This window comes from Cyprinodon variegatus, unplaced genomic scaffold (assembly GCF_000732505.1).
Source record: "Cyprinodon variegatus isolate N-32 unplaced genomic scaffold, C_variegatus-1.0 Scaffold145, whole genome shotgun sequence".
NCBI classification, from domain to species: Eukaryota; Metazoa; Chordata; class Actinopteri; order Cyprinodontiformes; family Cyprinodontidae; genus Cyprinodon; species Cyprinodon variegatus.
The window spans coordinates 437,939-464,577 of NW_015150598.1; the positions used below are offsets into that span (position 1 = coordinate 437,939).

The 26,639-nt window shown below is 40.8% G+C and overlaps 1 protein-coding gene across 15 annotated transcripts in view; it reads left to right on the forward strand.

The window, feature by feature from the left end:
• Window positions 1-26,639, forward strand: part of LOC107086212 (tensin-1-like) — a 204,983-nt gene that overhangs the window by 172,538 nt on the left and 5,806 nt on the right. For 8 of the 15 annotated variants that reach the window (XM_015377001.1, XM_015377008.1, XM_015376999.1 and 5 more), the window contains 10 exons: window positions 10,410-11,903; window positions 14,078-14,158; window positions 17,354-17,535; window positions 17,609-17,747; window positions 20,318-20,413; window positions 21,550-21,718; window positions 21,873-22,900; window positions 22,992-23,129; window positions 25,132-25,260; window positions 25,368-25,460. In XM_015377001.1, the coding sequence (XP_015232487.1) occupies window positions 10,410-11,903; window positions 14,078-14,158; window positions 17,354-17,535; window positions 17,609-17,747; window positions 20,318-20,413; window positions 21,550-21,718; window positions 21,873-22,900; window positions 22,992-23,129; window positions 25,132-25,260; window positions 25,368-25,460 (3,549 nt within the window). The remainder of the gene's footprint in view (window positions 1-10,409; window positions 11,904-14,077; window positions 14,159-17,353; window positions 17,536-17,608; window positions 17,748-20,317; window positions 20,414-21,549; window positions 21,719-21,872; window positions 22,901-22,991; window positions 23,130-25,131; window positions 25,261-25,367; window positions 25,461-26,639) is intronic. The other 7 variants (XM_015377011.1, XM_015377004.1, XM_015377006.1 and 4 more) reach the window with 4 other exon arrangements.

The window sequence follows — 26,639 nt, forward strand, 5'->3', positions numbered from 1 at the left end:
CGACACAGAGTGTCAGAGTGGGTTTGTGCATGCTGCGGCTCTGCAGGGTGGTGACTCTGTGTGCAGCTTTGCTTTAGATTCCTCTTTGCAGCCCAGGATTTGGCTGCTGTTGGATGTTTTTCCTCTTTCTGTGACGCTGGAGAGAAAAGCTGTGAGTAAGACTTTCAGGACTGCAGGAAACCTGAACCTCTGATTTACTATAACTAACAGTTATGTGATGTCCTACTTTCTATTTTCTTTACACATTTTACAGATGAATAGATGAATTTTAATGCTTTCATTTTGCATGGATGTTTTTAATGACTTCTCTTTATTTAGTCTTCAGTAGCGTGATGGTTGCTGGGCTTTTGGAGAGTTAAAATGGGCTCCAAAGAGACCGTAAAGAGGATAAAAACAAACATTTTGTGGTTTCTTTTGTGTGCTTCCATGATTAATAGTTTGCCACTGTATTGCAGCTCTAACCCTGAACAGCTTGGGAAGCATACATGTAGACATCTCTCCATCTTCCATATTAGCCACAGTGAAGGTTCAAAGCATCCGTTAGACTTCAGACAGACCTCCTGGTTCAGCTGTGGTCACTTTAACTGTGGTACCGTTACCAGAGAGGAGCAATTACCTTATTTTAGGCGTAATATCCAAGAATACACATTAATCTCCAGTGTTTGAAGCTCAAACTTCTCCAAACGTGAACTTGGTTTCTCTCTGTAATCATATTTTCTTCTGCCACAAAGTTACTGTTTTACCCGTGCTTCCTGTCAGATGGTGTCGTTATTTCTTTCCAGGGGGCCAACACTTCCTCTCTGATCTCATGCATGTTAGCTCCTGGCCGTCTTGTTTTCCCAGCAGACTTGTTATGTGTCCAACAGCAGTCATAATTCGGGTATTTCTGTCCTGTCAAACTTCTGTCCGCAGCAGTAACTTGTTTTTTTGGCATAAAAAATACTTTAGATTAAAACTTCTGGAGAGTTAAAGCTGTTGAGACTTTTTTGATTAATTTTCTCTCTGTAATCGAAGGTTGATTGTTTCCAGATGAGGTGCAAATAAATAATAAACGGCCTTAAATTCAGACTTTGAAATTAGTTTTCTTATTTATTTTAGGTTGATCATTAGGGCTGCAACTAAAAAATATTTTGCAAATCGATTAATCTTTCTTTTTTTTTTTATTAATCAGTTAATAATCAGATACCAAAAGAATCCTTAAAGAAGAATTTATACGAAATAAAACCAAGTGAAACTTAAAGTTTTCCACTTGAGGAGTTAGTAATGGAGCATAATGAGAAATTAAAAAGTTTTTTAATCTTAAATGCAAAATGTTTACCATAGCAGAAACTCGAAATGGCCCCTCACATTCAAACGCCAGCTGAATGGCAGCCTACTTCCCTTTTTCTTACTCTGACTCCACCCTTTCACTGAATTACAGTCTGACCTGGAGATGAGGCTTCACTTTAGATCTTAATGTCCAAAAATCATGACGGAAAGAATATGTCAGTACAGATATTGATGTTTAAAAATGAATAGTAGGGGAACAGCCAAGGACCCATAAGGAAGAAGCAGGGGAAATTTTAAAGGGCTTCTACTGAACATAATTTTTTTTTTTCTATTTTGGTATAATTACTGCTCTAAGTGGGTTCCTTTGTCAGTTAAAGGCATTTTTTATAGTCTCTACCCTCCAGTTAACGATTAATCGATTACTAGATTAGTTGACGATTATGTCAATATCAATTGATAATCATGATTAATCTGATTGATTGTTTCATCCCTATTGCTCATACAAAAACCAACACCTGTTCAAACTGAAGACATTGACTAGATTAAGTTGTTGCATCAGAACGTCAGGTTTGACTGACAGCATTTTTTTTAATGTATTTTAAAAGTATAGTTGTAAAAATCTATATAGTTGGTGTAAAGTGCTGTCAATTTGTTTTAAAAATGTATTTTATTTCTGTTTTAATAAGAATAAATGTAAACAACATTTGGGCTGAAAACAAAACCCTGAGGAACACCTAAAGTTATTTTCTTAGATCTTATTTATGTAAAAAACTTGAATAATTTTAGGCAGACACAAAATCTCATCATCATTTACGCCTCTTTGATAACCAGATATCCTCAGTTACATCATAGTTTTTATTTAAACACCCAAGCAGCCATCTTGGAGTGAAGCTCTCCTTGTTGTTTGTTTGAAGAATATCTCATTCCTTCAGGAGGTTGCTGAGGTGCGACGTCTCGGCTTTTGTGTTGGCAACACGCTATCAATCCCTCAGCCTGGCCATCGGTGGATTGTTCTGCTTTGACTCCAAACAGCTCTGGTTGTGTAAGAGCCAAGACAGAGGCATAAAGGCCCTCTAGTTGAGTCTGCGTCAGACACAAAAGGGAGAACAAGTGCCTTGTGTTGTAGAGTGTCCCTGTTTGGATCATGAAGAGGCCATGGAGACTGAGGATGTCGGCAGGGCGATGGAGGATATTGAACTCTAACAACTAAATGTATTGTTTAAACATCTCCATGCTGGATATCCAATTTGAATAGTATTCTGGAGAATTAAAGGTTTTCTAGCCTTTTTTTTCTTTCAATATGAGTATTAAAGAGTGTTTCTGCGGAGGCTTCAGAAGGCTGGTTATCGGTTGTCCAGTATGTGCTGGAATGAATGGGAGGTCTGTTATCTTCACATGGAAACAGCTTTTATTCCAGCTGTTAGACAGGCTCCCCTCTTTTCCTGCTCTCAGCTGTATTCAGCTGATTTGGATAAATTAGCCAAGGATGTCTTTAATTATGGCCATTGGCAGAACTGCAGACATAGAGAAGCCCCGCCCCCTTTTGTGTGTTATTTGCTAGCTACTTGTTGACATCCTCAGTTTCCAAAAGAAGAGTCGTGAAGTCAAATGAAGATTAACCAGCAACTTCGGTTTAGTCCTCCTTCCAACACTCACAAAAAGAACAAGACTTCTGTGGTTCTGCTGCTTTATTTATTGTCCTAACGGCCCGTGGGACCTGTTAATGTGGGTCATTTATCTTCCTGAATAGCCCCGTTCTAAGCTGGGCTGTGAAAGGACTCTTGAGATAAACTTTAAAAGAAGAAAAAAGCTTCTGAATGAACTCATTCTGACTCCTCTGGGAAACCAGCCTCTCCTCTCCTTTGTTACCGTCTTCATTTCTGGAGAAATCTTTCGCTAACGCCCACATTTCTCTGCAAACATTTGCTAATCTTTGTCTTAACACTTTATTATTCATCCTATGTGGAACGTAGATTATAGATGATTGGTTCCTATTTGCTGTGTTTTCTTTTTTTCATTCTTTAACGCCACCCTGTCTGACCGCTGCTTTGATTTTACTCAACAAATGTTCCAGTTTTCTCCTGTTGGCCCACAGAATGTTCTCAGAAAGGGTCTGTGATCATCAAGATGTATTTTGAGGGGAACATGAGGTAGGCCTTTGGGTTTTTTGGGGGTTTTTTTCTCTGAGAGGTAATCAAAAACAAGCTGGGGAAAGACCTTGGCTGTGGGTTGACTGATTGAATTTGTTTAGGGATGGCAGCAGAATTAGCCCATCATAACCAGAGGCAAATGTCATCATGTAGAATAAAAACAAAAGCAAAGAACGGCTTATTTCCACTGCGGTCCGACTCAACATGCCATACAAAGCTAGAAACAATTTAAAACCAGCAGCAAGGATAAATATATATACAAGAAAACAAATAAGAATCCAGAATAGACATGCAACTCTTGGCATTGCAGATAAAAGCTGGAGAACCAACTTTGATGGTTCTCATTTCATCAAACATCAACCAGTTCCTCAATAATCTTGATGTTTTCTTAGAAAACGTTGTTTCTAAATGTGTTCATGTTTCAGCACTTTATAATGATTATTCAGATGTTCTGATGAGTCCTGGAGAATCTGTTGTGGAGACTAAAAGGAATCTGATTGTTTATCTTTTAGATAGGTTTGAAGATATCTCCATTAGTTTAGAGTCTTAAAGTCTTGTTCCTGGTATCTATAACCTCTGGCCTTTGTCCTAATTTTAAATCAAGTTCTCAAGTCCCAGACTGACCCAATCTCTTTGGCCATTTCTCAATTCACTAGAACGCAGGTACGGACTCCTGTTCTTGCCAAGTATGTTCTTGAGAAGAACACAAGAAAGTCTGGATTCTGGGAAAACAGGAGCACGCAGCATAAATCTGGGTCAATTGGAACAGCAGCATACTTGTGACGACACCACACGCTCAGCTCGTCTGGAGCTGCATTTCATCTCCTGTTATTAATAGTCTCTAGATCAGGGGAGGGCAACTCCAGTCCTGGAGGACCTTTATCTTGCAACTTTTAGATATTTCCTTGACTTGACACACCAATAAAGTAAACAGATAACTAAAAGGACTCTGGAGAAATTGATGGCATACTGGGGAGGTAATTCAACCATCTGATTCAGGTGTGTTGGACCAAGGATGAATCTAAATGTTGCAGGAAACCGGCCCTCAAGGACTGGAGTTGCCCACCGCTGCTCTAGATAATAATAAATTCTGATTTTTTTTTTCTCATTTAGTGGGGGAATAATAATTAACAGTCATATAAACACAAATCGAATTAACATATTGCCAAAATAAAACCAAAAAACTCGCCATCATAGCCAGCAGTCCTTCCCATACGGTAGGCTGAGAGAGGGCTGCTGCAGAGGGGCTGCGGTTAGTCCTGGCTGTCGTTACCCTCGGAGGTCCGCTGGTTGCTGTGGTCCTCTCAACTTTGGAAATTATTTTTTTTAAATGATGAATTAAATCAGCAAATGGGCCATATAGTGATGCTTGAAAGTATAATCTTCTCGCGTGAAATGATCTTAAAACTTACTTTTATTGAACAACAGAAAAGAGAACTTTTAACTTAATACTCTGAGCTCTGTGAGCGCTCTATTGAAAGCTGCTGCTGCAGTGCATGCTGGGACAGCTGTCAATCTCAAGAACGGACATGTCTGCTCTGATGCATGCTGGGTAAAGAGGGAGGGGCGAGAACAACATCCTGGGACTTTATCCTTTCTCAGTCTGCTGTTCTTGTGAATTGCAACAGTACTAGGGCTGAGGCTGATGATGTTTTTCGAGTAAACAAGCACATAAGAGCGCACAACTACACATACTGAGAAACAGCCTTTGATTCTGTTATTAATACAGCTACGCTGAGGGTGCTACACTTTGTTATAAGGGGTGTTACGTGTTTCCACTCTTTATTTGGGATTGCCATGAAATTGCTGATATCATAGCTGAAAATCAACAACCTTTGTCGTGTTTTTTTTTTTTTTTTTCCATTACATTCTCCTTCATTTCTCCAGTCTTAAGTATTTAGCACTTATAGATATTGACTCTTCAATGCCTCTGATGTATATTTAATAAGCTGCTTAAGTGCTTACTGGGAGCAGTTCCTGTAGTTGCATTGAAGCAGCTATCTGGGAGGTTAGAAGCATGCGGTTTGCTGAACTGTACTTAAACATGGCTGTACATTTAAAAAGCAGCTCAGGTTCATCTATGCCAGGGGTCTGCGACCTTCACAGTCCATTCTTGCCCTCAGTCCGGTTAAAACCACTTTAGAGCCACAAATGTTCCTCGCCGCTCTGGAAACAGAACATATTTCTGATTATATTTCTGCCTATTTTAAAGAAGCACAATTTTATTTTGAGGTTTTGGAATAAAATTTAAGTTGATATTTAAGTTGGTATTATTTGTGGTGCAATGGGACATAATAGATAAAAAAATAAAAACAGTTTGGTACCGTTAGTCTTATTCTGTTTTGCCAGTCAGAGCAGTTAGTTTAATATATAGAAATGGAAAGATTGCTAAAACCTGCAGTTTTTGTTATTATTGTTGGCATAATATTCTGTATTTAGAAACATTAGTTGGTTCTCTATGATGTTTAGCCAAGGTTTTTAAGAAGGAAGGTCCAAAGAGCCACCTTTGGCTGACCTCTGATCAATGCTGTACTGATCGTCTCTCTGTGGTCTTCATAATGTAAATAAAGCAGCTCTGAGCATGTTGTAGATCTTTGTTAATCAGTTATAGACACGCTGTATTACTGTACTAAGCATCATTAAGCTCCGGCTTACCGTAAAGGCAGCTTTAGTGGCCAAATCAATCGTTTAGCCATTAACTTTCTCCAAATACGGAGGCAGACTAAACTTACATACGATTACAGCATCACTCACAGCCGCTCAGGAGCTTTATACTCTAGGGGAAAATTCAATGTAAATACATGTAAGGCTATTCCCGTCCTGCTATTAGTGGTGGTAGCATCGTGGCCGTTTGGGAGGATTCTCAGAACGTGTTTCATCGTTGTTTCTTATTAACGCGCCACTTCAAACGCCACAGAAGCCGCACACGTGTGCGTTTGTGTATGTAAGCTACAGGAGGAACATGCTATTTCCGTTGTAAGGCTCGGGGGGGGGGGGATACAGCCAACTGGGGTCAAAAGTCAGAGTTCAGAGATGAAGAGGTCACACAGTTGCACCATCTGGCTAGCAGAACCTCAGAATATCTGGCACCACCTTAGATTTATTTGGGAACAAACGTTCGTTTTTTCAACATTTATCAGCTGCTTTTCTCCGAATGATCAGAATCGGCTCCTAAACACAAATCCTCACATCAGAGTTGGAAATTATTTACATCCCCTGGAGTGTGTAGAGACCCGCTGACATAAAACACATGCTCCGTCTTATCACACGGAAGACCCAGTCAAAGGTTATTTGTAGAGGCTTATGTGGATTCTTTACAAGCAAATGAAAACAGCAGCAGACGCATCAGAAGCCAAAGCAACATAAATAGTCGTCCAGGTCTGAGAGGAAAGTGTAAAGTGACAGATTAGATTTCCCGTAGTACCAGAGGTGATCCTGCTCATTAGTCACATCTAGTTTGAGACGGATGACTAAAAGTTTTATTTAATATTAGAGCTGGAATCATCCCGGTCATCTTCATCATCAGCGTAAGAATAGAGAGAGAGGACATGGAGACTAAATTTAACTGTTATAAGGCAGACTTGCTTTAATTGGTATAAAATTAGTTTTGTTCTTAAAAGTAAAGGATATGAAGTGGACAAAGACAAATGCTTCTTCTGAATGATGCACCTTCATCGGGGGTAATAATAAAAGGACTGTCCTGCATGCTAATGTGCACAGATGGATCATAGTGCCCAAACACTTTCAGAAAAACGGTTCCGTCATCAGAAAACATTCTGTTTATACAGACCTGCAAATCCACAGCTAAATATTTCTCATCCTCGGTTCTGTGTACATCAGAACAGCAGCCATTCTTCTGTTTTCTCCATTTGCCTGCAGCAGGGTGGAGTTTTCTGCAGCTTGCTGAAAGCTTGTTAAATCAGTTGTTGGATGAAGCACCTCTTTCCATTATAAGCACGGTATTTTTCTTTTTAACTCCAGCAGGCTAACAGAGGAGCATCCAGTGACGTACAATCGTGAATGTTTGATATAAAGGCCCCTTTTTCCACATTTTCCAGTAGAGTTGGTGTTGTTTAAAGGAAGTAGGTGTGCATAATAGAGTCGGACCCTGATAGGTTGGATGTGGCCCCGTTCAAACCCAGTTCTGTGGAATTTGGTAGCCCCTTAGCCTCCACCTACATGCACCATGACACGAGCTGTTGTGACAGACCTCCCACATGCACATTCAGAACAGGGGCAGCTTTTAGACCAGAGCAGAGGCACTGCAGCCTGCAACATCGACAGCTCTAAGCTGGAGATAAAGTCATTCAGCTGAGTGAGGAGAAGCAGGAACAGAAGCCAACAGAAGGGGTAAATTGGGATTAAACGTTTGCTGCTCATACAGGTAAGAGACCAGCTTCCTGCCGTGCAGAGGTAGAGGGGCTGAGCTGTTTCCAGCAGACCAGGCGGGTGCCCAGCATGTTGAGGCATTGTTGTTGATTGAGTGATGATGTAAAATTATCTGTGCTGTGACAGATCGTCCTGAGTCTGGGAGTCTCATGTGACTACAGGACAGGTGATAAAATATGTGGTGAAATTAGAGAGTGCAAAGGAGTCTCCTTTCACGACTGTCTATGTTTATCTGCATGGCTGCTGCATTAAATGTGTTTGTTGGCTCACATCCGTGGGACTGCGTGAGCAGATTGGTACTCACTGGATATCTGAGTGTTTTTATGAGCTTTATACATATGAAGTGATGACTTGATTTGGAGCCTCCTGTCAGACCAGCTTGGCATTTAGGTGAGCGAGATGGAATGAGCTTAAAACATAAATAAATAATAAATAAAGAAATTGGTCGCATTTTTGGCTGCTTGGTGGAACAGCTGGTAGCCCTGTTGCTTCACAGAAAGAAAGTTCATGCAGAAATCTTTCTGCATGAAGTTAGTTTACATGTTCTCCCTGCATTGGCTTTCCATACACGTCCAAAAACATTACGGGGAGTGTTGGCCTAGTGGTTAGAGCAGTGTGGTTGTGCTTTGAGAAGATTGCAAGTATAGCCTACACTCTGGGTCCCTGAGCAAGACCCTTAACCCCACACTGCTCCCCGGGTGCTGCACAATGGCATCCCACTGCACCCCAAGGGGATTGGTTGAATACAGAAGTGAATTTCTCCAGTGTGAGATAAAGTTCAATTATTTATTTTATTTAAAATGCACTTTGGTATGATTTTTCTGCTTCTGTTGGTCGTCAAAAATAGGTTGATTGATTACCAGGATGGGGCAGGAGATGATTTAGTGGATAAGAGCTTAAGCTGTGCCTATGTTCGCATCGATCTCTTTCGGTTGAATAAAAAGTAGAAAATACTTTTAGACACAAAGCTCTCAGTCTAATAAGTTAAAATATCCATACCCTCACCTATAGTCATACACATCGGTTCATCAGCATGGATGGAAACGATGGGCTTGGTCAGTCTGTCCCTCAGGGATCAGAAGCTGCATCATTTGGAACGCTGTAGATCGTACTTCACCACATTCAGAGCAGTCGGACTTTTTTTTTCGCTTTTCCCTTGGCAGGTTTTCCACATATGTCAAACTTGAAAGAAACTCTGTTGGAAACGAAGAAATCACAGAAACTTTTACAATCAGAAGCTGGACAGAAAGGGATGTGCGAATGTGCTTCTTTAGCTTGTAACCATGGCAACCCATTACTCGCATGGATCACATGGTTCCCACGCCTTTATTCTCCACTCTCACTAAAAATGTTGTCAAAGTCTGAAACAGACTCAGAATCCATAATAAAAGAATATATGTACGACAAGGAGGTATTTGCATGCATCTGGCTGTTGTCAGGTTAGTGTTTATTGGCATATTTATCAATTAAACTGGAGAACATTTTGCTGTCCATACAATCTGTTAGAAGCTGAATTGTTGTTATTTTTGTTGCATCCAGGCCTTCTATGCAAACCTGGAAACATTTATGTTCCATAACCTTGCAGATTGTGTAATGGTAAATTAGCAGCCTTTCCTTGGCAGCTTGTCTATGGTCAGCCCGGGAGCTCCGCCATGGCCGGCCAGTGCACGCCCACTGAGCTCCAAGACAAAGGCCTGTTTTCACTAATACAGATATGAGAACGTCTATAGGTTTTAGACAAAGGCAGCGTCTTTACGCAGCTCCTCTTTCCGCTGGAAATTGATAAAATGACACACGTCTATTGTTTTTTTTTTTTTGGATCATGTTGGTTCTAGGGAACTTTAGCGGAAGATGAAAGAACCATTTGCTCTCCTCTTCAGAAGTGTTGTCCACTTCTAAATTTAAACAAACTCACATTTTTTATTTGTCTGCTCAAATGCATTGCGTGATCGTTCGGCTCTGGTTCCCATTGTTCACTGATGATGGAGGAGAACTGTGCTTTGTTTGGGGTTCCAATTTTAACCTTCTACTTGGCTTTTATATGTTCTATTTGTGAGTTTTTTTTTAGGCCAGGAGAACCCTTCTGGCCTTTCTTAGTCAGTGAGGGAAAATTTCCCTATGATGACTAACTCTTTCTGACTGGGTCACCCTATATCTTCCCAAGGCTTCGCTGCAGCTGTACGTGAAAGGTTGAGCCGTAAACACAAGAAATATCTTCTGATGAACTGGTGTTAGTCAGATGGTGCATATTTATCTTTAAAAAGCCTAACTGGTGATTTCATCATATTTTCCACAGTGAGCTGCAGTAAATGTTCATTTCCTGAAGCTGGTAGAAAAAGTGGACATTTGCCAGGAACTTCCTTGGCAGGCCCCTGACTATTTTCTGAATGCCCTTTTTTCATAGCTTTACACACTTTTCTTCTTTATTTATGGATGAATACCTCTATTTTTAGTAGATTGCACAGTTGTACTTCTAGTTCCCTAGCAGCTGTAACTTCAGAAATGTGTGGGCAGCTGAATATAAATGTGAAAAACTGAGACATTGTTGATGACCCTGTTTATCCTGATCGGACTAAATACATGTTGTTCTGCTTGTTTCAGACGTCATCCATACCCAAGGACCTCTGGATGGAAGTCTTTATGCCAAAGTTCGTAAAAAGGAGTCTTCTGAAGGACCAGTTACGTCGAATGGACTTCCAGCCGCTGCTGTTGAACACACTTTACCAGCCGGTGACCACGCCCTGTCAGTGAGCAGTGATTCAGGAAACTCCACCGCCTCCATCAAAACTGACCGAACGGATGAAGCCACATCAGCCACACAAGCTTCCACTGTGAGCCAGACTCACATTACTGCGGGCGAGGAGTTACCTTCGGTCCATCAACAACCTCCACCAGCTCAACAACCTATAAGTCCCAAGGAGAAGAAGGAGTTAGAGCAACTACTGAGTGGATTGGAGGGGCCCTTGCACAGACAGGCCTATCTTTCCACCCAAACATCTACTGCCAGTGCAGGAATGCTTCACCTGGTGCCCGCCCAGGTCCATGTTAATGGGCACAACGGCATTGACCGAGAAACGGACATCCTAGATGATGAACTGCCCACCAGCCAAGAGGGCAACAGTGTGGACAGTCTGGGGACATTTTCTTCCACAGATGGACGAGCTACACCCGCTGACCTTTACTACCAGTCTGAGGGATTTAGCAACGGCCATGAGCCTGTGCCATATCTGGAGCGCAATGTTCCACAAAAACCTCTGGAAACCATTCAGTCCTATGTTAGCAGGTCAAATAGACCTGGTGGTCAAATGCAGAGTGATCCGACAGCACCACCGGAAAACTACATGGCTACACAGAATGGCAGCCTGTTCCGCTCTCGTTCCTTTGGTGCCGAGCCCAAGTCCATGCCAGAAGCTCCAGCCCGCACCACCAGCAGCAGAGATGCCGTCCAGCGTGGTCTAAATGTCTGGCAGCGGTTTGGAGTTCCAGAGGAGCCTGTAACTGAAGGCATCACATTTAGTCCACTTCCATCGATGTCGATGTCCACTCATCATAGCCTGCCACAGTTCCCGCACCGACACAGTGCCTCTCAGGAAGAGATTGAGCAGTCTATTGAAACCCTCAACCTGCTCATGCTGGACCTGCAACCTGGCCATTCAGCTGTGTCAAAATCCCAAAGCACCCCATTGAGGGAAGCCGTAGTTACCACGCAGCCGTCTTTCTCCCAGAGCCAAACCAGACCGTCCCACCAGACTGATGCCGCCCTTCATGTTCCTATTCCTGTGTCCAGCTTGGCTAGCCATTCGTCAACAGCTCACACGTCATCTGGAAAGCCAGGCTCACCCGAGCCTACACCTTTCAATGTACCTTCAAATTACTCCTCTTCAACCATTGGTTCTTCACAAACCCTGCCCTCTTTAAGCAGCCACCATCAGTTCAAACCGTCAAGCACATTCCCAACAAGTATCCAGACCCAATTCTCAGAGGTTCCTCAATCTCAAAGAAGCCCTAGTGCTGCCTCAGTATCATCTCAACCAAGAGACAGTGAACCAGAGGAAGTTTTCAATGTAGAAGGTCTGGTGGCACAGAGAGTGGCTGGTAAGACCTGTTTATTTGTTTATTTAGATTTTTCTTTTATTTTATTCACACTTGTAAATTAACAATAAGGACAAACGACAGTGGCAACATCGGTAGAATGTTTGTCCTGAGGCTTGAGGGTCGCCAGTGAACCTCAGCTCCATTCACTTCATTGTGACCTTGGCCATGCCCACATTACCTACTGATGGTCAGAAGGCAGGGTAGTGCTTGTGTATCACAGCCTTGCTACAGCCACCGCGCCTCATTGCAGTTGTGGCTACAATGTAACTTGCCACCATCAGTGCCAGAATATGTGTGAATATTTCATTGGCCATTTACAAAACAGCAGATATAGAGGCTTCTAAAGTACACACCCCAGCATCTTCCCAATGAGTTCAAACTGGAGCACATTTTAGTGATAAGAGAGAACAGCTAGGCCTGGTCAAAAATCTTCTAAATCCTTTAGGGAGAATGTTCTGGATGGATGGAATCCAGCTGGATCGTTTGTGCCATAAGTCCAATAGTTATGGTCAGCACAAAACAGTAGGCTGTATCACCAGAACACCACGTCCACTGTAGAACATGGTGGGCTTTTTTCAGCCGGAGCTGAGGTAGTTGGTCATTTTTCAAGTTTTGAAACAAACTCTGTGGGTGTCTGTTAAAAACCAGCAATTTTATTTTTCTTTATATATCTTTTTATTCTTGTAGACAGTCTAAGAGCAAATCCAACACAACAAAACTACTGATTTTACTGTTCGCTGGATCAGACCAGCAGTTTGATACAGAGAACTTCCCCAAGGATTTTGAACCAAGATTTAAGATACCTGACGCCATATGCATTATTTCTCCTTGCAGATAAGTTTCTTTTAGGGTCTTAAAAACATCTTAACCTGATATTTTACATGTATCTTTCTTCTGAAACAGTTTTGAAATTCATGTTTTTATTAGAAAATTAATAGAGCTCAGAGACTCCTTGTCATGCCTCCTTTTTTTTTTCCTCACAAGGGCATGGTCTAGAATCTGACTGGTATGCACATTCATATCGATGTAACATTGGCCATATTAGGAGATAGCCATGGTCTGTTTACCATTGTTTCCTGGTTGTATCCTGGTTGGACTATTTTCCTGGATTGTTAGAAAGCTCCTTTTTGGTGGAATAGAGACAGTAATGGTGATAAAAAGAGAGGCTATAGTTAGCGCCTTCCACGAATGATGTAAACAAGGAAGAGGACCCAAATCCTACTCTGTATAGAGTGTGCTCATATGGAATATTCTGGATTAAATAGCAAAGAAAACATTTCATACAGCCTGGATTTTCAAACAGGCTTTAATTCAACTTTTTATTGTCATGTTGTATACACAGAGTTTATACAAAATGAAATTTAGTTTTTTGCTGCTTTCATAACATTTCCATTCCTTAAAGTGCAGCAGTGATCAAATGTAAACAGTGTGGGAGAAAAAAAACATGGTTCAGTTCAGCAATTCAACACTAATGCAGGTTTTTAACATGAAAAAGTAAGATTTCTGGGTGATGACTTCTTTTATGTACAGAACTTAATCAATGTGGAAATATGGCTGAAATTATTTATTGAGTTTTGAGTGATTTATGTCTCAAAAAGCTTGTGTTTTGACACCTGGTTGGTAACCTTTTTTTAAGCCACAGTAATGAGTTGGAAATTTTAACAGTAGCTTGGCCACATTTGGTCTGCTGTAGAAAAACTGTTGAGGAGAAAGATGGCCTATGCCATTAACCATTGCTGAAATATAAACAAATCTCTGTTGAAACACACGCTCTGCCTTTATCTGGTTTCCTGGCAGTCGACATCACTCAGCCTTAAACAGGAAGGGTTTTCTAGTCCAGTAGGTTGACAGTGTCCAGATAAAAGCATGAGACATCCTGCAGATGGTTTAGCAGGACAGAGTCAACATGAAGCAGAGCCACAAGGAGGCATTCTAGAATCCAAGCTATGCTTCAAGTCCTTTAATTGCTGATATAATGTTAGACTGTTGGGGTTTGTTTTAGTTTTGCCGTCATGTGAGCCAACGTTCCATGTGCAGACTGTAAACAGGAGCATAAGATATCTCTTATCTTCTTCCTTTGCTGTTGTTTTCAGATGACCTCATCCTCTCTCTTCTCCTCCTCCTTTAAGTTTTATCTTAATCTCCTTTCTTCCATCATTCATGTGTTTGTCCAGAGTACTCGGCTCGAGTCCAAAACATCAACCCCAGCATGACCTCTTCTCAGTCAGAGCACCGCCGCTCTCACTCCCTCTCGGGTTGGTTCTCCCATCCGGTCTGAAGGGAAACGTCAGGAAAACGGGAGATGCTTTTCCCGTTTATCTGAGCGTTTCTTCTTTCTGAGTTCAAAACTGTTTCTTCTTTACCTGTTGGGTGTGGTGGGCTTTGTTTTGCATGGACTCAATTCTGTCGTCTTTTCCTGCTTCACTAAAAACTATTTCTGTCATTGTCTAGTTTTAGAAACTATATCACCAAACTTCTTCATCATGCGTGTTTGTTCTGAGTTGCAGTTTCCTTTCTTAATTTTCAAAAAGGTAAAGGAGGGGTAGAGCATGAAGCAAACAAGCCAAAGGGATAATGTTAAATGTTTCAGAGTAACAGGACAGAGGAGGAACAAAGGAGGCTCTGTGTCCTACCAGGAGAGAGTGTGTCACAAGATCTGTTTTGCCAAAGATGGGGAACAATACTGAAGCCAGGATACACTGGCCTCTTTCAAAGCCACTTTTATCACTTTTATACCTTTTTCATGAGTTACACAATAAGACAAAATGTTAAATGGAGACCAGAGGAGTCTCCAGACGTCAGTGAAGATGAATATGTCCTCTGAGAACCAGTGACCCGATCCAAATGTTCAGGATTCCTCACCAGAGATGTTCCCAAGAGACTCAACACCCCTAAAGCTTACAGAGGAATTAGGTGTTGATGTACTAACTGTGTGAAGGAGCAGCAGTGAAGTCATTATTGGCTGAGTTTCTTAAATGACCTCTAACAGCGGCAGGTGTGAAGATCTGAAAGAGCCGCCCTGATCACCTGAGCGTCGCGCTGCTTCCGCAGGATGGTCGGAGTTTAAACCAAAACGATGCGGAAAATAATCTGGAATCAGCAGCTGTTAACCATTAGCCGTTGCTGTGGTAACAGCGTGCTGCTTCACAGCGCTGTGCCGTAGGGAGGTGTATGTTTTGAACACATGTGGGCCTGGGTTTTCCAGGCTCTGTTTCTGGGTGGGTGTGTTACCCTTTTTTTTTTTTTAAACCTGGAAAACAAAAAAGAAAACAGATTTCTACCAAACAAGGGGTGTTACTGGATACAAAAACTGATCATGTGGGGCTGCAGGACATCTGTTCTGATGTGTCCTCCACCATTTCTAATCAGCCTTTCTTCATCTATGGCTGAAACACTGCAGTACTGTACATCCCTGTCTGCATATCTCTCTTTGTTCCCTGGAAACTATATTAACAGGTTAAATCCTGATAGTTACAGAACTAAAATGTTTATAATGATTTGCCTTAGCTAAACAAATGATGCATACAGACGGTGCTGTAGTTTGAGACATGTTATTGCAGGGAGCAGTTGACCAGGAGCCAATCAGCAGATACTATTGTTACAATGCAAACTATGGAATCTAAGCAAGTCAGTTTATTTTTTGAAATAGGTGTATTTCCTCCTATATGAGCAGATAAGTCAATTTGCTAGCGGAATTAGATCATTTATGTTTAAAATAAGACTAAAACGTGCATAATATCTAATGATTAAAAGTCAAAATCATTCCTTGGGAAGAACATCATATTTATTTGCTCATCATAAGAGTAAAAGTACTTAATTTATGAAATTATTACTTTTTTGAACAGTTTCTTCAGTGTGAAAAGTTGCTTTACTCAGCAGCCTTGCTAATTACCTTGTTTGCCTTATTATGGTATAATAATATCAGGTCCCAGCTCAGATTTGTAGAGGCAGCAGAACTCATCAATCATCAATTATGAATACTATTATTGTTTTTTTGTTTTGGGTTGTGTTTAATTTCATTTTAATTTAAGGATTTAAGGCTGCCAATATTGCTGAATCTAGCATGTTAAAGGAATAAAGGAGCAGGTTCAATGTAGTTTATCCTTCCTGTTATCAGGTGAAACTCTTGATCTCTTTCAGGTCAAATGACCTGGACATGTCAAAATTAATTTAAAATAATATTGATTTCTTTTAAATTCTCATATCTCTGTCCTGAGCGAATGAGTGGATTTATAGAACCTCACTGAGACGGTATGCTAACACCTTATATCCAGTGAGAGCTGGTATTTCTAGCCCATCATGGCCGATCATGCTGATGTAGACTTAATTTTATCATAATCTTATTCTCTACATGCCTAGTTTTACCAGGCTCTATGTGGACTTGAGTAAGTTTTCTTTTAGAATACATTTCAGCTTCTTCATTAAAGGAACAGAAGTAAGAATTGGATTCAACACATTCAACGGAATGAAACTAAAACTACTAAACGTGATGATTTTTGTTTTTTAATTCTACTTTAAATTGAATAAGATCAATGAACAGCAGCATTTGTGCTGGGAAACAGTGCGGGTGGATCATTTTGGTTGGTTTTGCAGGAAACTCGGGTATTAAATCCAGGTTAAAAGCGTTTATTTTAACTTTGAAACATGCTCACCAGGGTGCAAATCATTTGGTTTCCTCAGTCTCTGTTAAACTTCAGAGTGGGGAGTTTGTTTTGGTTTAATCAGGTTCATTATTTTAAAGCGCCTTTTTTTCCCCAGCAGATTTTAAACATGTCGATTATTTCCATCAGTAATAACAGTGATGGTATTTTGAAGAATAAGATCTCTGATTAAAATGTAAAGCAGCCGTCAGACTGTGAAACCTTAGAGGGTAAACTGCCTCAGAACAAACACAGGACATGAAAATGTTTCTCTGTTCTTAAAGCCGTTGAGTTTCTCCAGCTTCAGATCTTAATCCAAAGTGTGAGGCAGCTGCTGACGGGTTAACACACTGACACCATGTTTCTGAATTCAGGCTTTACTTCTCCAACTTTTTACTAGACGGATTGTTGGGTATTTGCTTTAAAACTTTAACTGCGCTCTTGTTTCGCTCTAATGCTGTTAGGTTTCTGCCTGGCTCTGGAAGTTTTAGCCGATTAATGAAGATAAGCTTACTCACAGCTTTGAAGAACTGCCAATGTCTGATTTTTATTAAGTGTATTTCTGCCTGTTAATTTTCCTGGTTGGGATTTTAATAACATTGATAGCAGAGTGGGAATATTTCATGATGGTTGAAGGTTTGCTGTGCATTTACTCCTTTTGTAACCTTGCAGAGTGCATGTTGAATATGGAAGTAAGTTTTATTCTGACCAACAGGCTGCTGTACAAATGCAGAGCTTGTGGTTGGATCACCAGAACCAGGGATCCCTTGATATATTTGACACTTAACCCTTCTTCATGCGTCACCTCAGGGGTCCAGGCACGTCCAGCCCCTTTGGATGAACCAGCAATCCTTCCCCGACGCCGCGTCACCAGTGAGGGACACTCAGACGACGCTCTGTCCCCAGATGTCCCCGTTCGCTCACCCATCCGCTGCGTTTCTCCAGAGTTTGTCAACGCCATAGCGATGAACCCTGGAGGACGTCCCAAGGAGGTAGAAAACATGCACCGGGATCAGAGGATTTTCAAAGTGTTTGTGTTCTGACCTGCTTTTTCCACCTCTGCAGAGAAACATGCACAGCTACCGGGAGGCCTTTGAGGAAATGGAGGGAGGCCCCGTCAGTCCTACAGCCACATTTGGTGGTGAGGCGTTAACCCAAACCCCCGCCTTCCCCGTCTCACCACAAACCCCTTACTTCAACCTGTGTAAGTCCCCCTCCGGCTGACAGATGGCACTGTGGAGCTTAAATATTCAAGTCATTCATAAGCCTAAAAGTAGATTTAAAAAACTAAAACTTGATCTTTAAAATTCAGAAAGTGAGGTTATTTTTTTACTTTTTCAAACAAATTTGGTAAAACTTCAAAAATTCAATTATAAGCAACCTTTTTTTAAAATCTTTTAAGGATTTACCGCAAATTTAAACAACTCCAATGGAAATAAAGTTTTGATGGATTCCCAATTCAATTCCTTTTATTTATATAGCATCAATTCACAACAAATGTCATGTTAAGGCATTTTACAGAGACATTTAAACCAGATCATACAGGCTGATTGTTTCAAAGTTTTCTATCTAAGCAAAACCAGCTGATTGCATCGATTCATTGACTCGAAAGCAATCTCTCACACCAAGCATGCTTATTGCGACAGTGGAGAGGAAAAACTCTCTTTTAACAGGAAGAAACCTCCATCTGAACCAGGCTCAGTGTGAGCGGCCATCTGCTGAGGCTGATTGGAGTTCAAGGAGACAGAAGCAGAGATACAGAAAGAAGCAAAGATACCAAAGGCAACCATTAACCGGCTGTTACTGCTGTTTGTAGATAAACTGACATGAAATTCCTGAAAATTCACCCTGAATATTTAACTTCACTTCTAAATTAATTAATAATTATTATAAAAAAAAGAATTAAATTATCAATTAGTTGAATTGGGTGTATTTGCAAATGACCTGGATAAAAATTTTGCATCTAAACAACAACTTTTCAATTGACTTAAATATAATAATCTTACTTTAGGGGTGATAATTTTCATTCTAGTAGCAAATTATTGTTATTTCTGCTGAAAGGAAGGGAAAATAGACTTGGTTTGAGATGGTTTTCACTGATCTTTAGATTATGTTTTGCAGTCTTATAGAAAATGATCCTTACTAAGGTCTTTCAAATGTTCCAGTAAACCTTTAGCCAAAGAGTAATGTTAAAAGAAATTTTCCTTTGTATTTCAGCTTTGCTGTATATATCAAAATGACTGTCAGCATTCCTAGTTTTTATAAAAATATTTCAGTTCCTCTGCTGCAGTTTTATGTCCTTCTGCAGCCTCCAATAATTTAAGAAAAAAGTTTTCTCTCCTGGATAAACAACAAAAAAAAACTACAAGTTATTAAGAAAAGTTTTTTTATTCTCCTGCCAAACGTCTTTAAAGTGCATGTTTGAGGATCGGTTACGGTCTTCACATCTCTGCACAATCACACCATCTGTGATCAGAGGTGCAGTTTCAAAGAATTGATTGGGATTCTTTGGTAAGTGAAGGATGCACGACCCTGGAGGGGAGATCCACTGTCCCAAGCCGTCAGCCATATTGCCCCCCCACCCTCACCAACCTCTGTCTATGTGCCTGAGTGTTATTTGGCCATCGCTTATCACAACCCTGCACTGCTTTGGCGTGAGACAAACTGAAATGAGATCTGTTCATGAGCAGCGTTTTTATAAACCACCCCGACCCTCAGCGGCTGCTTCTCTCCGTGTTCCTGTGACTGAGTTCCCATTGCCGCCTTGTTTCCCTGCAACAGCACCCTGCTTATTCATTCATTGTTCCCCTTTTTTTTGTGTTGTTTTGTTTCATTATAGTTCTGCATGAAAGGAAAAACAAAGCTGTATTATTGTGGTCTAGGGCTTTCTTTACCTCTGGGATGCATCGGCGATAAAACCATATCCCAATTTAGGATTCCTTAGAGCAGGAAACATGGTTTCCCCACTACGTTTAGTCGCAGTATCGACTTAATCAATTCAGTTGTTTGGTCAGATGATTTTGAGTTGAAAGACCACAAAGCTACAATTTGGAGAGCATTTAATCAAAAGAGAAATTATCTTCTAAATTTTATTTTTAATGAATTGAAAATAAAGGTTTCCAGATGAAGATAATTGACTGCCTCATTAAAAAAACAATAGATTAAAGCTAGTAATCAAATATACAGTAACCATGAGTAAAACAAAGATCTGCTGTTTTCAGTTCTGTAGGATCAGAAGTTTTTAAGTCTAAAGAATCCATTCACTTTATTTCTTTTTTCTTTGGCATAAATGTTGATTTATTGCATGGGTTTTCTGTGCTTCAAAAGTAAAATACAAAAAGACTAAATTTGCAAATTAAAAAGTCCCTCAAAATTTAGTTTAAAGTCCAAAAAAGCCGCCTCCTTTATGCGTCCTTTCTAAGTTTATTGGTTTGACTTGGTTCAGCTTTATTATCATTTCATTTTTTGGCACCTACTGGTAGATCGGGTCAGAGTCTGATTGAAAGTGCTCACCTGCATGTTTTGATCCTTCATCAGAGCATGAAGCATGGGAACACCCACCTTTTGCTCTTTGTGTGTAAACCAACCCGAACATGTTGACAGCTCCTTACCTGGTTGTCTTTGAGGAAAAATAAAAACTGCCGTCTGGAATAACACCAGAGTTTATATGAAAAATGAATGTTTTTCAGTCAGACTGTATCAACAGGTACCAGCTGTCATCATGGCGGTAGGTCTGCTGTCGTTGTGTGACGCTGTCTAATTTCTCTCCTTCAGGCCGCTCCCCTCCTGGTCTCGCCAAGACTCCCCTGTCCGCCCTGGGGTTGAAGCCCCACAACCCGGCAGAGATCCTCCTCAACCAAACAGGCTCAGGTTGGTTCTGAAACCATCAACCATCATGTCTATGAGCTCATACAGTAGTAGCCATTCAAAATTTCCCCACTTTCCTTGATGGGCCCTTGGCTGGTACTTAGCTGGCAGTTGGAGGGGATTTTGCTGGGAGTTTCAGGGAAGTGGGCTGCTATTTGGCTGGTATTTGACTGGGAAGGGCCATTTTGAATGGCTGCTACTGTATATCAGGAAATACTAAACTTTGGACTCATAATTACCTTTAATAATTACTCACAGTTTAAAAAATATGATCATAAACTCAATGTTTATTTGACACTACAGCCGTAAGCTCCAGGAACAATTAAAATGCCAATTCTAGGACTCTTCAATTCTGAACGGTATTGTTCTTTACAATATTTTGCTTCTGGGTTCATCTCTAATTATGCAACAGATGAAGAGAGCAGTCAAAGTGAGGGAGGTAAGTTTAGAGATCATTGCTGGAACTCAAGTGTACCATCCGCAGCCATGTCATTTATCTTAAAGGGCATTTTTTATCATATTCGTCTTGTCAAGCTGTGCTCAGGTGTTATAGCTTCACTTTTATATCAAACGTAAAAAAGCATTCAGTATGGACTAAAGTGGTCATAGCAAAGCTTGCATAAGAAGAAGATATAAAACAGTCAACAACCTTGTCAGAGATTAAAAGCTCTCTGTGATAAGCGCAGTCTGCCTGGACTTCACCACCATGGAGCTGTAAATTTGGCTCCACTTTTTACCAGCATTCTTACCATAATTCAGCCTAATGATCAGAACTGGTCATCATACATATATGGCAGCGCCTTGCTGCTTTTTTTTGGAATCAGTCAAAAGGTTTTAGTTTTAAAAAAATTGAATTAGAAAAAAAAGAATTTTCATTTTTTAATGTTTGATGTGTCATAGAGATGATGATGATATGCCCTTTAAGATCTTCCTTGTCAGCGCCATTTTTTACTCACTCATCTTTTCTCAACGGTGCCTTCACTGTAGCTAAAGGAACTTCCTCTCATTTTATTTGACTCTTTCATTGCACTAGTCATTCACTAAAATGACAAATTGTCAAAGATCAAACTAGAAACCAATTATTTACAGGTTGAGGATGTTATAAAATGAAGTATTGGGTTTTCATTTTTCCTGTTAAGGCCCAAGAAGCTATGTGGAGTCTGTGGCGAGGTCTGCTGTGGTGGCTGGGGAGCCGCCATCATCACCTCAGAGCCTCAGTCCCCCTGGTGACCCCAAGAGTCTGAGCCCGGCCAGCCATACACTGAACCCACCTTTATCAAGCAGCAGTCCCATCCAGATTTCACAGGGGTGAGTCAGTTATGCTACCAAGAACTGCAGATATCTTTAAAGTAACTGCTGACAGCTTTATAAACCTTTAAACTTACATTTTTTGGGTTTGGAAATCCTCTCTGTCAAACTCTCTAAAAGAAATTGACTGACAGACCTTCCCCCTCGATTTCAGAGACCGTCTCCAAGCAGAGAGCATCATTAACATCCCTTCCCAACCAACTGTTGATTCTGGGTTCCACTCCCATCCTACAGAAAGTTCTTACGCGACTCGTTCTCCATCCAATCAAGACCTAAATCCATCCAGTTCTCCCTACCTGGACTCCAGCTCCCCAACCTCCTCCTATCTCGGATCCACAACCCCAACACTGTCCTATCTTGGCCCTAGCAGCCTACTGGGTAGTTATCCAAACTCCAATTCCAGCCCAGCTATCTCAGAACCCTCCAAGACCACATTTAACCATGAAGGTCTCCAGCAACAGCCCAACTTCCACAGCTCCAACTACAACCCAGTCCTTCAGCAGCACTTCAGTGTTAAACAAGATGCACCCATCCAGCCGCGTCAGAAGTCCCCGTCTAATGGCTTTGAAGTAGTGATGGCAGGGCTGGGTGGCAGCCCAGTCCTTGGTCGTCATCGGTCACAGGGGGCGCCGGGCAGTCCCGTTCTCAACAGACAGGCCTCTTTAGGACAGGGATCACAGCACAGCCCCGTCCTCAGCAGGCAGCCATCTTTGGGTCAGCCCATTCAGAGCAGCCCTGTTCTTAGCAGACAGCCATCTATCACACACCAACAGGGAAGCCCAGTGCTGGACCGTCACCCATCTGTTCCACAGATGTCGCAGAGAAGCCCCAGTTTAGATCGCCACCCCATGCACAGCGGCTACACTACACCAGATGAAAGACATGGAAACCTGTCGAGACAGAGTAGCTCTTCGGGCTACCAGGGACCCCCCACTCCCTCCTTCCCCATTTCCCCCGCTGGCTACCCAGATGGGGGGATGGGCATAGGTTTCAGGCAGGGTAGCCCGGCCCCCGGTTTCCAGCCTCAACTCCCAGAGAAAAGACGCATGTCGAGCGGAGATAGACCAAACGGAGCGCTGTCCTACGGGACCCTAAATGGGAAGATAATGTCCCCAATGAGTGGGGGGAGTACTGCTGGATACTTCAACACCCTCCCAGACTTATCGGGGTTCAGACGGCATGGTGAGAACTTCTATCATCAACACCAAGATGAAGAAATAATCTGATTAAATATTTTAACCTGTTCTGTGACTTTACATAATTTCATTATCAGAGGTGTTCCAGGAACCAAAGGATCCTCATGGTCGTATTATTTTCTCTGCAGATGGAAGCCCAGAGAGCAAGCTGAATGTTAAATTTGTTCAGGACACTACCAAGTTCTGGTACAAGCCTGACATCTCCAGGGAGCAAGGTAAGCTTAAACCCTGGTTACTTATCAGAGGTTGGTTTTCCTGTCAATGTGTGCTTTATTGATCTAAAGATCAATTTTATTTCTGGGCCACATCTCATGGTGTATTGTGGACAGAAGGAACGTCTGGCAAATGGTGTGGTTGTGTTGTCGTGCTTAAGCTATGACCTTCAGTTTGCACATGAGCATCTGAGGCAGCAAGGATAAGTCGGTGGCTCTGGGTCTGAGGTGGTTCTTGGTTGCGTTCCCCATGTTGGGGCTGTCTAAACCATGGGCAACCTTCATTCTCCAAGCTGTTAAAGTCCATCTTTTTGTGGTCTACCTTTATCGCTGAGTTTAATAAGTTATTAAATGTGGCAGTGCTTGTGTTGCATCCTGTCTGATAAATTAGGAGCAAAGCTGCAGGAAAAGTTTAGGGCGCTCCCTTCCTTCAGCCATCATTCAACCTGTTGAGCTAGCGGCTAAACAGGGAGGGAGTGGGAGCTGTGATGCTGGAGCTGCACACAACCTGAGCAACATGCAACATGCAGCAACATGAGGAAAAGATTAAGAAGTTTCGAGACAGTTATTTTTCTGAACTTTGGCGGATCACTAAAAAATTTAACTTAACTGACAGTAAAAACCTGCCATGTCAGCATAAGCTAAAGCCGATCCCACCGCCTTATGCACTTTTATTTCCTGCTTATATAAGTAAATGTTCTGCTCCTAAAACGGCTGCTACACTGGAAAAAAATCAAAATCTGGATAAGTCCTTTTTTTCTTAAGGAAAGTGCATTTGTTCTTGGATTAAGGAGTTGAAAGAGACATTTTGCCAATGGAACAAGACAATTTACACTTAAAATAAGAAAACACAATTGCAATGTCTTATTTCAAGTGTATATTATCAAATTATCTTATTTTAACAGTAAAAGTGCTCATTCCATTGGCAAACTATCTCATTTACCTACTCAAATTACGGGTAAATACACTTAATTTGAGATATTTTACTTATTTCTGGATCGTTTTTTCCAATGTACAGATGGATCACACAGATTTTATGCATTACATATTGACTCAGGGGCTTGTTTCCATTTTTTCTGGTGTTCTGTAAGCTTTGTCCACATACTGAGGAGATATCTACTGCTTTAATTCAATACAGCAAAGATAGTCAAACCTTTATGTCTTTCCACACTAAGCTGGAGGGACTCAGCTGAGATATTGATGCATGTAAGCCTGGTGACCCTTTAACTTCATAATTTATATAAAAAATGACCCTTGATGTGGTATTTGGTCAGGTTCAGTTGCATGATCTTTCTCCATGCTTCTATTGGATTATATCAACCCTAATACATGCATGACTGCAATGACATCAGACACATGCAGTTTATATTCAATGCAGTGTAGCCTCTAAGAGTAAAAGCCGCAGCATATGTAGGGAATTACTGAATATCTGGATTACTTGTCTCATTCATCTTTTCTGCTTAAACCGTCTCATGTACAAAGGCTAAAGTAGTAAAAACAGCAGTAAAAACTGCAGCTTGTCTCCCGATTGTCTGAAGAAAGTTGCCATTTTAGAGACCGGGCTCCAAATGCAGATGGTTTTAGTTTTTTTCTCCCACGTTAGAACTTTTTTTGGTTCTATCAAGGTCTGTTTGTTGGGCTACTGTATAAGAGTCTCCAACTCTACACAATTTCTGACATTTGAATTGAAAATACTTTCTGGATGGGAAGTGAAATGTTTTCAAACTTGGAAACAAAGTCCAGTGGATTGCTTTTTTTTTTTTTTGGGAATGGCTATGACCTGGATGACTGAGAATCTTCACCTGCTTCCTCATGTTGTACCTTTAATTAAGGAAATAAAGCAACTGTGCCACTTTTGACCTACATATTAGCTTAATTTGATATATAATAAATTATTTTAGAGGTAAATATGCAGAGATAATTTCTTTTGTAAAAAAAAAAAAGGATATTTTCATTTCACTTTAATAATTAACCTGACATTTTAATAAATTCTGTATGTTTACAGCCATCAACCTGCTAAAAGACAGAGAGCCAGGAGCCTTTGTGATCAGAGACAGTCACTCATTCAGGGGGGCGTACGGCTTGGCGATGAAGGTGGCTTCCCCCCCTCCCTCTGTGCATCAGAGCAAGAAAGGTAGGAGGTATCTAGGGGTGGTTTTCTGTGGAGTTTAATATCCTGATACCAGCAAAAAACTGAGGGAGGTTCCAACCGTAATCGATTCATCCTCTTGCGTCTTGCAGGTGACATCACCAACGAGCTGGTGAGGCACTTCCTCATTGAAAGCAGTCCAAAAGGAGTGAAGCTGAAAGGTTGCCCCAACGAGCCTTATTTTGGTAGGAAGACCATCTGCAAACATCTCTGATGAGTTAGAAAGTAAAATTAAGAACTGGTTTCTATTCTTTCTAAATTTGAGTATTTATAGTAACTACTGATTGGACCTCAAAAGTTAATCTATATATTATGTAGTGTTTACAACCAGAAATCCATTTGAGTTTTTGTGACTGTTAATGTAGTTTTCAGGTTTCTTTAATAAACTTTTGAGCACAGAAACAGAGTAAATATAGGTCAAAGATTTCTGACCGAGGTCTTTTTGATGTACTCACATTTTAAATACAACAGTTTAACTTCTTTTTAATATTAAAGGGGCATAGTCAATTTATATGCTTATAAAAAAAGATTAAAAACCATTTGAGCACAATAAAAAATAAGCTTATATACACGACATATCTGTTTAGATGGACCTTTAAGCCTAAATAGAATTCCTGCACCAGGTGTGATGCGATGACATAAACAGGTGTGGCGCCATCTGCTGGCAGTACCACAGACCCGTCAGAAAGCCAGAAAGTGAAAATTGATGCAACAACTAAATCGAGCCCAACAGTCTCACAGTGCCTGACGTTAAAGCATTTAGAACTTTAAGGAAAAATACAATTACTAAAGGTAAACAAGATAAGGAATATTTAAATGAAATAAATAAATAAAAACATCAGGCTAAAACCTTCATTGGAATGAACACTGATAAAAAGCCATACGTATATTTCTCCTAAGAGTAAAATTTTGTTTTTTCTTAGACTGTAGTGACTAAGAATAGCTTTTCTATCAGTAATAATGAGAATGATTAGTCACCTATGCCTCCTGTTTATCCTGTACCCCGATCTCTTTTCCAGTCTTATCTCTCTTGAAATCCAATATTTTATTTTATTTATTTTTTTCCACGGTTTTACTTTTCTTCAGTATTTTTACTCCATGTGAGGCGCTAACAGGCTTAGCCACATTGCTTCTTTGTTTTTCCCCCTGCATATATGTGCATTATCGTACAGTACCTCCAGACACTCAATGGTTTATTGTAAATAAGAAAAAAAGAGATTTATTTACTAAACTAATCACTAACAGAAACTAACAAACATATCATCACGATGCAGTACTTTTTTAATGTCATGTAACGTGATTTTATCCCTTTAAAGGTCACTACTGATGTATTGAAATGCAGGACAGAGCATTAGGGCCATTCT